General features: G+C 40.3%; 1 protein-coding gene across 1 annotated transcript; it reads left to right on the top strand.

Annotated features, from left to right (window-relative positions):
- The first annotated feature begins 8859 nt into the window (after nt 1-8859).
- Nucleotides 8860-16525, top strand: MPHOSPH6 (M-phase phosphoprotein 6). Its single transcript, XM_068411409.1, has 5 exons — nt 8860-8999; nt 12283-12389; nt 13929-14019; nt 15028-15125; nt 15583-16525. Exons 1-5 carry the CDS (start codon nt 8949-8951, stop codon nt 15725-15727), a joined length of 492 nt encoding a protein of 163 aa, XP_068267510.1. The 5' UTR covers nt 8860-8948; the 3' UTR covers nt 15728-16525.
- The last annotated feature ends 239 nt before the right edge of the window (nt 16526-16764 follow it).

The raw sequence follows: 16764 nt of genomic DNA, 5'->3' as shown, positions 1-16764 counted from the left end.
CAACTAAAAGCATGCTGCAACAAAAAACTAGCTGTTTTCTTTTGTTGGTGTCATTAACGATGCCCTTCCTAGCTATTTTGGTGGGTTCATGAATATCTACAGTTTTGCTAGCCCCGTGGGATACAGATATGATATTGCAGGTTTGGAAATTGTGTTTGGACCCATAATCATAACACTCTGGTTTTCCCACTAGCAGCTTTCAGCATGAAGCAGCAAGACATAGCTAGTCTCAGGGTAACCTAAGGGCAGCACCGGTGCACCCCCAAAGTGTTGCAAAAACACACATTCGCCACAGGTGAGCTCTTTCCTTCCCTTTTGAGGGAAGGAGGGGAAGTGTTTTTAATTGCTCTAGTTAAATTATTAATTTTATGCTTAGCACTATGACTTCTTTAAAGTCAACCTATATAAGGAGAATTATCTCTTTTGGGGAGTGTTATTTCCACCTTACAATGTATTAGGTATTTCACTCTGACAAAATGATTGAATAAACTATTTTTTTAAAAAACCTTCTCAAGGAACATGGTTATAAATGCATTTTGTTCTTCCTTCAACTTCAGGCTTCTAGTATTACTGATTCAGATCGCATCTCTAAAGAAATATATCGAGTACGTGCGTGGGTATAAGAGGAAGTATGTATATTTTCCACAACTGGCTGAAGTCCAAACATATTCCTAAATCCTAAAGAAATTCTGCCCCTGAGTCATCCTGGTAGTGCAGTGTAGGAGTGTGCAACTGTGTGGGAAAGGGTGGGCTCTAATGAAGAGCATAGAGCTTTATGTAGAGAGACTTGGTAATGAACCTGATTATGGTGGTTTACATCAATCTAATGGCTGTCCAGGACTTTAAAGAGCTTAATTTCCATAGAAGACCTGAAAATCGTGGAGGAGATGTTGAATATAAGACAGATGTTTGGGTAACATAGTCTCAGCTTCCTGGTTTTGTACCATGTTTGGTTTCCTAACTAGCCCTGCAGGTCAGTTCAGTCACAGCTCTAGGAAGAGGTGGTCTCTGGTGCTAAAAGCCATTAGGGAGCAGATTTTACTCTAAATTTGGACTGAAACCACCAGGGCTTCACCATGCAACCATGGTTTCTGCAACCATGGAGAAAAAAAGACAGGAGCAATGCCACAAAACGAGTCACTTGGTATAGTCCCATGGCATGATGCAATCCATACACCATGAAACATCACTGTTTACCTATAATCTCCTTTCTCTTCAATCTTTTATTTTTAAATGTCATCGAAAGCTAAGCAGTCTAATTTTTCTGAGTGAGCTTTTAAAGATACATTTTTCTTCCATAACAGGAAATTCTTCACGATCACTTCTGTGCTTCCTTTCTTCTACAGTTTAGTTGGCAAAGCAAAAAGATAGTCACTTATATTGAAACAGTGCTATGCAATGGCCCATTGCAGAATTCAGGAAGAAAAGGAAAAAAAAAAAACCCTCAACTTTTACAAAGAGTAACCAGATAACAGATACACTTCCCAAATGAGGAAAAGTGAGATTCTCCTGGCCTTTTTCCCAGGGCAGCCCTAAGCCAGCAGGCTTTTGCCATTATTTTACATTATTACTCCATTGCTTTTATCCTTCCTTCAGACCCTGCAATTTCTTAGCTGGTATTGCAAAAGGTCAAGGAGGTTCATCAGTTCATCTCTTCTCTGTTGTACAAGACTTTCAGACAGGACTTTTTTCCCTTTCTCATCCTCATGTTGCTTTGTAATGAAACACTAACTTGGAGCCCATACATCCAGTTACTTTCAAATAAGTTTCAGATAGGCATCAGGACTTTAAGGGACATACTAAAAAAGAAATGTTTTTTTTTTCTATGTTTGTCCAGGAGCATCCAGGATTCATAAAACTTTACATTAAATATCAGCCTCACTTTTCACAATATTGCAGTGATGAAGAACTAGCTCGAGATTGATTTATTGATCCCTGAAAATATAAGGTTATTAAAGTTAACACTTCAATATGTGCAAAAATCAATTATTTGAGCTTGTTAACATTCATGTGTTGGTTAACAGTGGCTAGAAAAAGGGCAAGGCAGACACCTCCCTCCTGAAACAACTGCTCACGGACAAGAATTCAGTGTTATGTCTTCGTTGGTAGCTATTCACCTCTAGGCTGAAGTCACTGAGAAGTGTCAGTTGATGTTTAGTTCTTTCAAAAATTAAGCCATGCTCCAAAATTAGTGCTCAGTTTTTCCAACTATGGTGTCTATAGTCATACCAGGGTGTTAGTATTTGGCTAACTCCTTTTCCTATGCAGTTACTTGCAAGAAGATGTGAATGTTCACTGTGTTTGAAAATCAGCCATGAGTCAAAGTACACATTTAAGGACTGTTAAGTGTGCAGCTATATATATAGAGAAAAGTGTTTCACTTCATGGGTGTAAATGAATCATTTTTCTTTTTCAGGCGGAGAAAGGAAGGTTCTGGTGGTCCTTCATTTTGAATCCATTAGAGTTTTCAATAATTTATTCACATGCAGAGTTTCTGTCGCAGTGGGTTTGCATTTGTCACATCACCTCTATTTTTCTAATGAGTTGCTAATGAGAGGTCAATTACTTATGGAAATTAGAAAAACATTCTTTGAGGAACTGTACTGAGGTAAAGTGTGCTACCTCATAATGTTATGCTATAAATCATTACAGCGTTAATGAACATTTTACTCTTTTTCATGTTACAGCTTATTTCCCACACCATAAAATGGCCTCAAGATAATTTTGAAATGAACATGAGCAACTCTCCTAAAAATCTTCTCATATTGTGTTTACTAATAATTGCAGAAGAATACCTTACTTTTTGCTTATGTCATTAGAAGTTTGCTCATGCACCAACATCTTGCTGTGAAATCTTCAGCTGATTAAAACAAAGGTGTTAGGAACACCAGATTTGCCATGCTGAATCAGAGCACTAATCTGTCATCTGCCCTGGCTCTGTTTCCAGCAGTCACCTTCCGTTTGGCACTACAAGGGGGAAATGGACATCCGTAAAGCACCTGGCCGGATGGATAATACCCAGACTGGTACTTTCAAAGGGTCCTCCTGACCCCTCTTTTGGGTAACCAGCACTAGCAGCACTGCAAGAAAACAGTCAGAGCCTGCAGCATTTCATCCTGAACTCTACCCTCCACCATTTTAGTGAAAGACCTTCAGGAACTGGTGGTAGGTAAGAAGTTTAAATGTTCATTTCACAATTTGCCCTCTTCCTAGGCACCTGTTTTTCACTTTATTAAGGTTTTGTATGAATGATACAGAAACAGAGGAAAAGAGGCAAAAAGAATTCGAGGGACCAAGACGGATAGTAGGTTAGTTGCAGAATCATGCAATTAAATTTAGAGGCCAGGGATATAATTCACTGCTGAAATTCAGCTTTGCACTGTCATAAGTTATTATTTCAGAGCAGAAGCTGAAAGGGCCAGAGAGAGGAAAGTGTACAAGCAGAAGTATAATTAGACTTCAGTATTTCATATTGATACCCTGAGACTTCCACTGCTAAGCACTGTTTCATAGTCTGATCAGGGTAACACTGCAGTGAACAAACATAAGATCTCTCATATTCAGACCATTAGATTATTCCATTTCCCTTGCTGGCACTGTAAATCAAAAGCAAAAGACACCCTGTTATGTGCTACAAGACAGTTTTGTTGGCCTTTCTTTCCAAACACATTCTGAACACACATGTTTTTTATCTGAGTCTCATTCACTTCAGCTTTACTGTCTTGAATACAGATTTAAATTGGGGGGGGAGAGAAGCAAAGAAAAAAAAATCAGGCCTTGAAACCAAGCAGGTATCCACAGAGAAGGAATGTGGCAGCTGGTTAAATAAAAAAAAAAATGAATGCATCACACAGATGTGATTTTCTCAGTTTCTAAAGAATTACCAGGTCTTTGTCCCTTTGAACCAGGCCCAATCTGGATTTAGGTGAAAACCACGCAGTTATTTGACTTAGGTGTGTTCAGAGCCCAGCATTTTGGTGCAAAGAAATCCACTCTGTGTATTAAGGGGTAAACCAGTTGGTCCAAAGCACAGTTCTGCCACTTACTCTTAATACCACCTTGGGTAGCACTCACGTTCATGTCTCTAATTCCCCCTCCCTGCCCTTCTCCTTGGAAAGATATACCATGTTAACAACGAGGTGTCCGACTACTAATCAAAAGCAATATAATACTGCACACATCAGCTCCATGATGGAATAAAGAAGAAGTGAGCGTGAATCTGAGTACCTTCTCTTCATATCATAGCCTCTACATTGTTTTCAGGAGCATTTTCGTCAGGCAGTGATGAAAGGCTGAGAACAAAATGAGTAAAATTTCCTTTTACTGCTTAAAAATTCTCAGCTGGTTTGCTATATCAAAAAGCTGTCTCTTTAAACAAATCACACGGTTAAAAATACCAAGTTATAATTCAGCAACTAACTCGGAAAATGACAATTTAATCAATCAGAACCAACCCTCCCGAAAAAGAAAATAAAAAAAAAGAAAAAAAAAATCTTCAGGCTTTCATGCAATGTGAGTAGTTGAAACTATAAAAAGGTTCAATCACTGTAGAACAAGCCTGCAGCATCAATGTTTATTAAAGTCAGGGGAGCCATTTATTGACCTGGGAAACAGCAAAGCACCAGCAGCACTGCTGGATTGCATTTTTATAGTTAAGCAGAAGGTGATATTTTCCTTTTCTCTTTTAATTGTGATTCCATCAAATCCAAAAAGTTAAAAGCCTCTCAATTTTTAAGGGAAAGCAAAGAGAAGGACGCTCCACACCGTTCTTCAGTCATTCTCTCTGCTCTGACTCCTAGCACTGGGATGTATCAAATCATTGCAACACAGGATCAAATTTTTAGGCTTATCCGCATGCCAGCGGAATGACAGACTGGTGTGTTTTCCCGCACCACTTTAGGTGATTGCAGAAGATAGGGAGCTACCATTATGAAGCTGCTTTTTTCTGTAATCAAAAAGGAATTACTGTATTTATTCACATAAAGGTCACCCTGCCACTGGGACAGCCAGAAGCACTCAGATTGAACTGTCTTCTCCCAAACTGACAACAGGCACTTTCCCCAGACAAAGACATTCCTTGGTTGTTCTGGAGATTTTTGTAACTCTGTTTTGCTACAAGCACGTTTTTAAGTGCACCTTTTCACACTGCATAAATTGTAAACCACATAAGGCTATTAAAAGGAAAGCATCAGCAACGTGAAGTGTGTTTACGGATCTGTGTTACCCAAATTATAGAAGTTTGGCTTCTGCTTCATTCATTCCCCATCCACAGGAAACCTTGGGGTCAACCAAGGAACATGGGTAGGGATTTAAAACACTCTGCATGTGTCAGCTGCCACCTAAACGGGTGCCAGCGCCAGGAAAGGGAACTTCAAAAGCTGAGAGGATGAGTCAGTGCGGTCGGAGCTGACATGACGCACACTGAAGCCGAGAGCTGCAGCTAACCCATATCCTCCGTGGATGAGGTACAAAGCGGGCTGAGCAGCGCACGCAGGCCAGCGGGTTATACATGCATGCATCAAAGGGTGATGAATATTGTAACACAGCCTCGGTCACCGAGGACCTTAGCGGTTGTCAATATGCTGCATGCATTAGCGGCTCAGAGCTTGGTGGGAGCAAGAGGGAGAAAAACCGAGTCCTCCACTTCAAAAAGCGCACCTCTGCCACCTCGAGAATTTCACACTGTTCCGGTACAGAGCACAAGGTACAAAACTGCCTTTGTGATCCCACCCAGTCGTACACAGCACTTCACACCTTCCTTTCAGGTTTGCAAACAAACCTCTGGCAGCTCTACTTCTCATTTTCTTTTCCTCATTCGTAGAGAAAAACACATAATATCCTTGCTTAAAACATAGTGGAGGAGTTTGACGCAAATCACCTGTCATACTATAAGAATTTTGATATTTGCAGGGGGAAAAAAACCACTTCAAGTATTTTGAGGGATGTAAAAAGCTGCTTCAGAATTCAAAGGCAGCTCACAAAAAAATCAAGTCAACTGATAGGTTGGTGTAAGGTTTGAGATACCTGTTTTGTGCTAAAATCACAATACTGTGAGAATATGAATAAATAAAAGGTTATGGAAAAAGTAACCCATGAGTTCCCTCAAATTAGATCCCATTGGCATGAAATTAGTTCACAGCTGTCACTTGTGTTGCTCCAGGAGAGATTACTGCTTAAATAATGTTAATGACCACTTTGATTTGACTTCTGTAATTACCAGAGAGAGAAGGGACTGCATTTCCTAGGAAGAAAAATCTTTTATCTGCTTGTTTAATGTATAATCTTTGATGAGATGGAGCTCCTTTCCCCTGAGTTATTTCCCTGAGCATTTCTGTTTTGAAAAAGAAATGGATTTCCAGGTTGAAAGCGGAGCTGCTGTGCAGTTGTCAGAGCTGTGGGAGAGGTGTCTAATTGTCATTTACAATGACCCTTGATTCGTTTCTAAATAGAGCATCTCTCCCACGTCGTCTCCTCACTCTTGCTCTGCCTCACAAGCAGGCATATTTGCAGGGCTGGATTCTTCTCTGAGCTACCTCCACCACCACCAGTAAATCATAAAAATTTCTCCTATAATCAATGGAGTGTCTTCAGATTTACCAGACAGTATAATCTGGTCCATGAGACAGCTGATTGTTATCTATAACCTCCCCATGCAATTCAAGCAATGGGAGATGTAATCCAAAAATTTCCTTTGGACTTTTTTACTGCCAAAATAGATCAAACTCTGTGGCAGCCTTTTTATAATCTCCACTTTTCTAAATAAACATCACACAGCCTGTATTGCCTTTACTGCAAAACACTTCTCCCTGCCTGTATTGAGGCGGGTTGTTAGCTGATGTGCCGACACACAAGACAAACAGTGGCAGCACCTCCATGGTGCAGCACCAAGACACGGGGTGCAGTGAGGGGCAGGCTGTGGATCCTGAGCACTCGCTCACCAGGGAGCACCAGCAATAGTCCTCGTGGTTAGACGAGTTGAAAACCCCTTGCACTGTCTCCCTCCCAGTTAGACACTGCCATGGCGTTGTAAATTATTAGACTCAGCTCCCAAAGATTAAAGAGTTGGTGGTATCACGCTCCTTCACATCAAAGGTATCGGGCAGCTGGTACGTGTAGTGGCTGCATCCAAAAAAGGCTGTAAGTGGAGTCTGCTGAAGAAAGGGGCTGCAGGAATTGATGAGCTGGGTTGCTCCGTGGGCAGGACTGAGGGACGGGAACAGCTCTCGCAAAGGGCACCAGGCAAAGCCGGGCACTGCCATAGCTCAGTGGCTGGAGAAGCGCTGATGGATGGGCAGTAATGGGCAGAAATGTATTTAGAAGGAATCATTTTAAGTACGTTCCTGGACTGTAAATTAACTGAAACTGCTCAGAAAAAGCCCTGAGTGACATTGAAGGCCATGCAATTAAACGCAGGGCTCCAATTTGCAGTGATCAACAAAAAGAAAATACATTATTAGAATGCACAGCAAATAGAAAATAACACCAAAAACGGTGAGATTATGGCTGTATTATATTAGTTAACAGCCTTCCCCTGTTGGTTTGTTCACTAAGATTCAAACATATTCATTCTTTGATGCACATTTGTATTCATAATACTGCGAATTTCTTCCCTGCCTTCTTTTGTTGGAAAGGGTTGATAGCTGTTAATGAGAAAGTGAACAGAGAAGGAGCTAAACATGATGGGGCCAAACGAGGCGGGATAGCTCCCACACTCACAAAGAGACTTTCTGACTGGGGCCTTGAATTTCAGAGCAGCTTCAACTCATTTACGGAGCCTGGAAATGAAGGTGCCTTGCCTATATGAAAATTACATACTTCCATGCAGCATTATGACTTTGCCTTGAAGCGGCTGTGGCTCTGTGTTTCATTCACATTTGTGGCCGTTTTAACCCACTAAGCTTAACGGTGTAATAAGGATGCCTGGATGCGGATAATTCTTCCTCCTCCTTTCCCACTGCAATCAGGTTTTGCCCTTCATTATACATTTTTGTGGACTTTATTAGAGCATAAATCTTTACAGAGTTCTTCAAGCTTTGACCTACATCTTGCATATACGGGAACTTTTCTCCCTAGATTGTCTTTTGGAGCACACCAGTTCATTAAAGTTTTGAACACTGAACCGTCACTCTTATTGCTTTATCGCCTGGTTTATGTGCCGAATGTCAAAACAGGCATCAGAAACCTGATTTATAAGGATATATACAGAAATTGTGGTACCTGCTTGTGACTGGGAGTCAGCTGGCAATTTCCTATCATCAGGATTTCCTCCTCAGCTACCAGGGCCCAGCCTGGCAGCCCAAAGACAGCACTGACAAGATTGAATTCAGCAATCGTGATTCAGGACTAACAAAGCTTTGAGGCTTTTTGTAATATCTTTGAATTTATGTGCTTTCCAGTTTTAATCACATCTGACCATTTTGTGTGTTTTTTTTTTTTTGCAAGTAGAAGTCAGTGCTGATTTAAAAAAAAAAATGAAAGCTAAACAAGTCAAGCAGTCCCCAAATGCCAATATGGGATAGATTTTATACCTTCTTTCCTTCTCTCTTTGAAATATCAGAAAATTATGGATGAAACCGCAAGCAGGCAGCACTACAGAATGCACAAGCATTGATGAGAAATCTCGGGTTCCCCTATTAATCTGCCATTTCATACCGAGTCACATTTACCTCCTGCTCACACACCCGATCTCCCTCACCCCACATAACCGGCTCGGTGCAGGAAAGTTGCTTTTTTAACGTAGTTTTTGCACCAACCGTGGCCCCCCCCCGCGCCCCTGCACGCCCCGCCGCTACTCCCCGCTGGGGACAGCGGCCTGTCCCTGCAGTCGCGCCCTGGACGCGGAGGGTGGAGCCGCGCCGCTGACTCCTCCCGCTCCTCCTCCGGCGTGCGCGGGCGCGGCGCTACGCGAGCGCGGGGATCCGGTGCGGCCTGCGGGCAGCGCAGCCGCCATGGCCGCAGAGGTGAAACCGACGCTGTCCAAGAACCTGCTGCGCATGAAGGTGAGGCGGGGGGTGGCGGCGGGGCGCCGGGAGCGGGGAAGGAGGGAAGGGAGAGGCCCGAGGCCCGGGCCGCGGTGGGTGAGGGGAGGGCGGCCGGGCCCGGCTGCTGCCGGGGAGCTGCCCGCCGCGGGCCCGGTGCCGTGAGACGCCCGAGCCGTGCTGTGAACAGCTTTGGGGAGTCCCCGGGATAAACCAGGCATCTCGGGAGCCCCTTGCCTGTTTGGGGCATTTTCCGTGTCTACCGCTGGCCACGCAGCGTCTGGCCTGGCCTGACACGCGGGCACGAGTGTCTCCTGCCTCCCGTAACGCACGCTTTAAAATACAGATCTATTTATCTTCAGCTTCGCTTGCCCTTTCACTCAGGCCTGCAGCATTCTGGGCTGCTCCCTTCTAACTTAACCGGCAAGAGGCGATTTCAGAGCTGTCACACAGTACCCGTCTGCTTAAATGCTGGCAAGAGGTCTGGGGGGTTATAAACTGTAGGGTCGGGAGGGTTTGATCCAGGAAAGCAACTTCATGATTGCAGCAAAAGCTTCACCCTTGCAATGCCCAACTTTTGGGCACCATTTGAGAGTCTTTCCGTTCCACCTGGTTTCTCTGCAGTTAGGTTGCTTGTGGTGAATAAAAATGATAAGACTTTGTCCCCCACCACACACGTTGAAATTAAAATATTAATGTTGCTTGCCTTACTTGGGAGGGACTTTTAGTCTGAGGGAAAAAAGTTTCCTTTTTTTTTTTATTGTGTCCATTTGTTTGTTTGTTTACACTGATGGCTCATAAAATACCCAACCTGAATGGTAGTGTTAACCACCTTTCCCAGCTTGTAAACGCGAGGGCTGTTACCAACATCCTGACGTGCCTGTTACCCTTGGAATTGTGAATCTCATGTCAAGTCCAATGTGAAATTAGTCTCCACTTACTCGCTAATGGATTCTGCTTCATGTCATGTACTACAGCACCTAATTCAGTAGAGCATGTTCTCCTGTGATTGATGGTTCTTTATTGCTGGAAAACAACCAGTAAAAGTTGAGTTGCTATTATTTTTTTTTTTTAAATGTTAATATCCATTAAATTTTTATAGCTGAATATGATGGAGGCCTTTGTGGCTTCTCGCTTATGCTCTTTTATTTAACCATGTTTTTCCCCACATATTTATATGGGACTATATTTCAGACACTGGCTGAAAGGATTTTGGCTGACGTCAGTTCAATCTACCATGTAAAGTGTACTGATCTACAGTAAGGTGGTGGAATATTTACCCCAATTAACAGATGCTGCTAATGAAAGGCTAAAACTCATGCACAGAGGGAACAGAACACATTTGCCTCGCTCTTAGAAGGGAGTAGATGTTGAGCTTAGTTAGCCAGCAGTGTATGGCAGAGTAAGACTCCCATAACCTGGATTACAACATCATCATTTTTTCTTATTTTTATGTAATACTATCTTTTAAAGTGAAATTTCTGCTCCTGTTTTTTGCCAGTTTATTAACCCCCTGGAGATTTCAAAAGCCAGTTTTTAGATTTTCTTCCTTGGAAGGCTGTGGAGAACCAGCCTGTGAATGTGCTGCTGTGACATTTGCAGGTTTACAGTCCGGGCTGTAGTAGCCAGCTTTGAAGAGATGAGTAAGTTTTGAAAGGGTCATACACAGATCTTGTATTTAGCACTTTCCTTCTGCAGATCTTCTTGTTTACAAATGTTTTAATTAATACTTCAGCAGCTGCTTCTGCAGATACTGGTAAGATGTATTATCATGATTCAGCAGGCAGGTGAAGTGTCACCCAAAGGTGACATGTGGTGAGTGTCAGCGTTGTGAAGACCCTTTGCGCTAAGTATCGGACCATGTGTGCTCACCTCTTGATGTCAAAGGATGGCTCATGCCTTTAGATCTTGCACCATTTGATCCAGGTCCCCTTGCTTGGGGAAACTAATCCAAATAACCACTCAGTTACTGACTTACATACTCTGTGTCTACCACAATGGATATTTTTTTAATTCATCCATGTGTGTTTATGTTTTCGATAAATCTGATCACATATTTTTTATCTAGTTATTCCTGTAGTAATCTTTAGGAACATAATCTTTAAAATGTAATGTGAAATGATTTTTTAATTGGGTGCTTGTAGCAGAATTTCTTCTATTGAGATTTGACTGGCTAACCAATTTCCTTGAGCAATATGGTTTTCCACATGATAGATTCCCTTATTTTCCTTAAGAAGATACTGTAATTTTAATTTGAAAGCTTTGACATATTTTGGATCGACTCAGAAAAGAAAAGTCAATTTTTCTTTCATTAAAGATCTTGTACAAATTGTTGCAAATAGAAATATAAATGGAAAATGAGACGCTAGCGGTGTATTGGCTTTACTTCAGAGTTTGGTTTGGTTTCCTTGGGCATTTTGTAAAGACTGAAAAGGGGTGTGGGTTGTATATAATATATATGTATTACACATCTGTATTACCTATATATTTTAAATAAGCTCACTAATGCAGGTTTTTTGTGGGAGGGAAGTGGTTTGTGATGCCTTCTTGGGCTTTATCCTCAACCAGTTAGCAGCCTTACCCTAAACTAAATTATTGGTCTCAACTAACTTGGCAGACTGTTCCTGCAGTGAGTTCACAGGTGCTTACACATACTGCTTGAATGGTACTTTGGTAGGTCATCGATGAGAAGTTAAGAGCTGGTAACATCTTCCTGGACAGCTGGATACAAAAGACTTATTTTCATAGCCTCAGTTACTTTTTTCCGCTTCCAAAGGCAGGTTCCAGCCTTCAGGGCTACAAATGCAGGCCAGTTCATTAAATGAAATCCGAGAAAAGAAGAGGATGGTTGAAAGGATAGATGTTTCAAACAATGACCAACCTGGTATGACCTGCCTCTAGCTCTGAGCTCCAATGCTGTTTGTATGGGTGATGTTGGTTTCTGATACGCAGCAATAACTTTAACACCATTACATTCTCTCCAGCCTTTGCCGAAACATTAGAAAAATCTTAACAAAGTTACGGAGTTGTAATAACTCGGATCCATCAAAACTAATATGTGAGTACAGATGTGACTGACTGTTGACTTCCAGCAGATACCTGTGACCAGCAGTTTTTTACTTTTCCATTGCCTGTTTGCCCAAACTTAGACCAAACCCAGAGAAAAATCACAAAAAGCAGTTACTTTTTATCAACTGTTAAATACTATGTAATGGATAATTGTTGTCATGTAATTATTGCGTGTTTAGAACGTAGTCATGATGCAAAAAACTGAAGCTGTGTTTTTATGTGTCTGTCTTTTTAGTTTATGCGAAGGGGTTTGGATTCACAAACTAAAAAACAACTAGAAGACAGTAACATAGTTACTGAAGAACACTGGTATCTTGATTTACCAGAGCTAAAGGAGAAAGAGTAAGCTTGTACCCTTTTGTACTTATCATCATTTGATTATTGTGGAGTGGGAATAGAATATACATATTTTTTCCTATAAAATAAATATTATTAATAACCAATTCGGAGAAGCAAAAATAGTGAGAGAGTGGCATTGCAGCTGTTTTTATTATTTATTTTCAGGGATGTTCTCAGGGTTGCCTAGTGCAGTTTGACCTACTTTCATTTCTTGTGTGTGATGTTTTCTTTCACTCACAGTTTCTTCTAGATGCATGTAATTAGTTTCTTTCAGGCAGGGAGCAATTCATTCACTGCTGCTTTTCCCTTTCATTTGAAAAAATAAGTTTGAAGCCTTGTGTTAGTAAATTCAGCTCCAGTCACACGGTTAGGACCATTCAGGACAATTCCGTCTTCTTGAGTCCAGCTCACTTCAGATCCTGTTTTTGAAATAGGAGAGATAATGGCAAAAAGAAAGGAAGGCTTAGCTAATAAGGAAGAAAATGTCCGTTCCTGCTATTTAGAAAGGTGCTTTAAATAGCAAGAGGACTACTTTTAAAGTTGCTTGATTTTTGTCCTTTCAAAAGAGGACAAAAATTCCATTGAGGGAGAACATACATAATTTTTAAAAAGCTGGGATCCAGGCAAATAACTGTAGTTGAATAAGGTCATTGATAAACTATTTTCCATTACTGTTGGTGGATGTGACAGAAAGTTATTTGAGCTTCAGTTGCAGCAAGGAAGGTTCAAGCTGGACATTGGGAGAATTTTTCTAACAATGAGGCTATTGAAGAATAGATTGCCTAAGGAGCCACTGGATTCTTCAGCATTGAAAGTCTTTTGAGGACAAGTTAGATGGACCTCTGCAGTTCATGGTACATTTTTAACTGATCCTCTTCAGCCTAACTCCGTGTGATCGTGGGAGTGTTTTACATGGGAGATGAAGAGGATGAGGGAAAAGGTGCATATGTGTGCGAGGAAAAGAAGGATGGAACAATTCATGGAAGTACTTTTATCTAATGCATGTATTACGAACGCCTCAGGGTCATGTTTCTTTTCGCACTCCATGCTCATTAAAAGAGGAAAAAAGGAGGGGGAAAGTCGAAATCTTTCTCTGCTGAACAGAGAATTACACAGTGTTTTATATCCTGACTGACTCAACTAATGCCAGGTCTAACATCACAATGAAAAATTAATTAGAAGCTTTTGCTGGTATAGTAATGCCACCTGTAGAGTGATATTTATGTGGTATTTTTATTCTGGCAAAAGCATTAATGTAGGTGGAATCATACCAGCAAAGAGTGCTTTTTGTCAGGAGAGTTAATTTTGCTTGTGGAACTGGCACAGCTTTACTGGCAAAAAGTATTCCTTTGCACTCCAAGCTCCTTCTATTGAAAGATTTATCAGAGCAATCAAGCTTCAGAAAGTAGTTGATGGTTCAGAATACACTGTGGTTTTGTTTATTTGTGTGTGGGGAAGACAACAAATGCTTTTTGCATTTGTTTAATTTGATTATTTTAAAGCGCACCATTTGACAAATGCTGGGTTTGGGGTTTCATGCAGGAGCTTTATAATAGAAGAGAGGAGCTTTATGCTATGTGAAGATCTACTTTATGGCAGAATGTCCTTCAAAGGATTCAACCCAGAAATTGAGGTACTGTTTAAATGTTCTGTTTTGAGGTGGTGTCAAATTAGGATTGAAGCACTTGGGGATGGGGATTTGAGTGTTCACACTGCATGTTTTTTGGCCTTTGCAGCACCTTCCATAAATCCTTCCATGTACAGGAAATCCGTGATTCAAACAAAAATGTTGATCCATGCAGCATCTGGTAAATAGAATCTTTTTATCTCCTTGTGTTGGGGGTCAGTAATTGCATGACTCCTGCAGATTTTCCCTCCCTGAAGTGAGGAAACTGTCCTACATGCTGCTCACCAAACCAATAGCTCACTTTTTCTCCTGCCATTTAATTTAGAGTCCAATCCTACAAACATTCAACCCTATTTATTCATCACTTACTTATGTAAGTAAGGGCTTAAAGTTCCAAACTAAAAATTCTGGGCAAGAGAGTCTTTACTTTCTCTCTGGCATGATTCATGCTCATTGAACTACACCAAAATAGTAATAAAAATGTTACCGCTGAACTGAAGCAAGAGGATGAGGGTGCAAAGACTAAGAGGTATGCAAAAGGCTATGCAAGGTGCTTACTAGAGGATTCTTTTAGTTGTTTTGAACTTGTTCTCACTGTGACTTGGCATATTACTGCTTCATGGTTTTTACTAGTAGTTTATTGTAAATCCTTGCAGATATTTTTCCTTTTTACCAAAACCATTTCAAGGAGTTATGTGCTAACATCACAATGAAAAATTAATTATGATGTAATTCTCTGATCGCCTGAAGATGTCTGGCGTGCCCTTGAATAGTACAATTCACTGAAAACACTCTCTCTGTGTTGCCTCTTTTCCCAAAGGCAAACTCTAAGCTCAGCTTAGCAACAGGCAGGCATGTTGCCTTTTCTTCATGAGTTTTTGTAACAGTATGCTCTAGTCTGACCAGGGAACAGCAACTAATTATTAAATTTGACTCTTACCTACCAGTGAATTTCAGCATAGTTGCTGTTGTGTCAGGGTTACGTATTTAAGCTATTTCTTACTTCATTTTCAGAAGTTAATGATCCAAATGAACTCTAAGTGCAAGGAAGAAGAAATTGAAGTGGATGATAAAATGGAAGCTGATGTGTCAGATGAAGAAATGGCCAGAAGGTAAGTTATATTTTATGACCTAATCAATATTAGCTAGGAATATAATATGTTACTGCATTATGTGGGGGAAAATAAACCCAAAAAGCAAACAAAAAAAACCACCACCAACAAAAAAAAAAGAACAGAATTTGGTGCTTTATAGAATTGATTTGTCAGGAATTCTGGTGTGTATTTAGTGGAATCTCCATCACTTTTGGGGGTAAAATCTTGTAGGGGTTTTCTGCCCTTTGATATCCAGGTATTCCATGCTAATTCACTCCTTGTTCCAGATTGGTAAAAACCCCAAACTATCAGAATGAATAATAATGTAATAAGTGATCATGTAGTACTTGTGCTTCTTAAGTTTCTGATAACAGGCTTTTTACACCACTTAAATTGTTGATTAGATTTATGATTTGCTCCATTGACATTTTCTCTGATTTGAGTAAAAGCTGTAAATTTTTTATTATCTTTACAGATATGAAACATTAGTGGGAACAATAGGGAAGAAATTCTTGAGAAAAAGAGACCAGCGTGTACTCCAGGATGAAGATGAGGATGGGAATAGTAATACAAGACCTAGCAAAAAAGCTAAGAAAAAGTTCTTAAAACCTCAGGATTAATGTCAGCTGCATAACTGGAGCTAATAGAAATGTTATCTACTAAATTTAGTACCACGAAATGGAGATTGTTTGGAGTTTTTGCTATTTAATGTGTAAAGGATAGATTTGTAAATCTGAGTCTGTTCTCATTGAAATTTCTACCATCCACATGACAAACATTTTTCAAAGTGGATGTGTATATAATGGATGTCATACATCCTTTCCTCTCTCAGCAGCTTTTATTATGTGGGGCACTAATCCCATCAGCCTTTTTAAATGTTGTGCATAACTAGTTCAAGTGTCATATGCAACCGAGAGCAACATTATTTACAATTTATGATAACATCTGAAAGAACTATTTGGAGTAAAGACAAGCTTTGTCCAATCCAGTAAGACAGTTCAGCTTTCACTGTTTTTTTTATTATGAAAATGAAAACCTTTGCTGTCTTCAAATTGAAAAATCAGTCAGCAAAACATGTATCTTTTTTTTTTACTGTGCTAAAAATAAGGTAGAAAAAGAACAGAAATAAAATTCATTTTGTGGAATTTTATTTTTTGTAAAGCCTATTTAAAAATAGAGGGGTTTGTAGTAAAGCTTTTTTTTTACAGAGCAAGCCAAATATTGGGCAATGTTTACAGTTTGACACTTGAACAGATTGTGAGTCTTTAATTTCAGTCTTCCAAAAGAAGTTTGCTAATCTTGTCTCTTTTTCAGCAAAAAAAATCCAATCTTATAATTAGGTCTTGTCATAAAAGCATAATAACAGCTTCAGAAACATATTTGAAAGCTGAATAAAAACTGTGTTTTTTTGTGGTTAATGATTGTGGTTTAACTAATTTAATGTAAAAAATGATGCTTAATACAATCTGATATAAGAAGTGATCCTGTTTTGTGCTGGCCACAGATGTCCCCAAATATTAGCTGACTGCACTGACGTTTTCTGTTTAGCATGCAGTGAAGCCATCTGAAGTAATGTTAGGGCAGAAACATCATGCTCTTTGGTCAGTCATGCTCTGGGCCTATTGAAAAATGGCAACGTGGTCTTGTCTAAAATCAT

This window comes from Nyctibius grandis, chromosome 12 (assembly GCF_013368605.1).
Source record: "Nyctibius grandis isolate bNycGra1 chromosome 12, bNycGra1.pri, whole genome shotgun sequence".
Taxonomy (NCBI): domain Eukaryota; kingdom Metazoa; phylum Chordata; class Aves; order Nyctibiiformes; family Nyctibiidae; genus Nyctibius; species Nyctibius grandis.
This window is presented reverse-complemented; position numbering and strand designations above follow the sequence as displayed.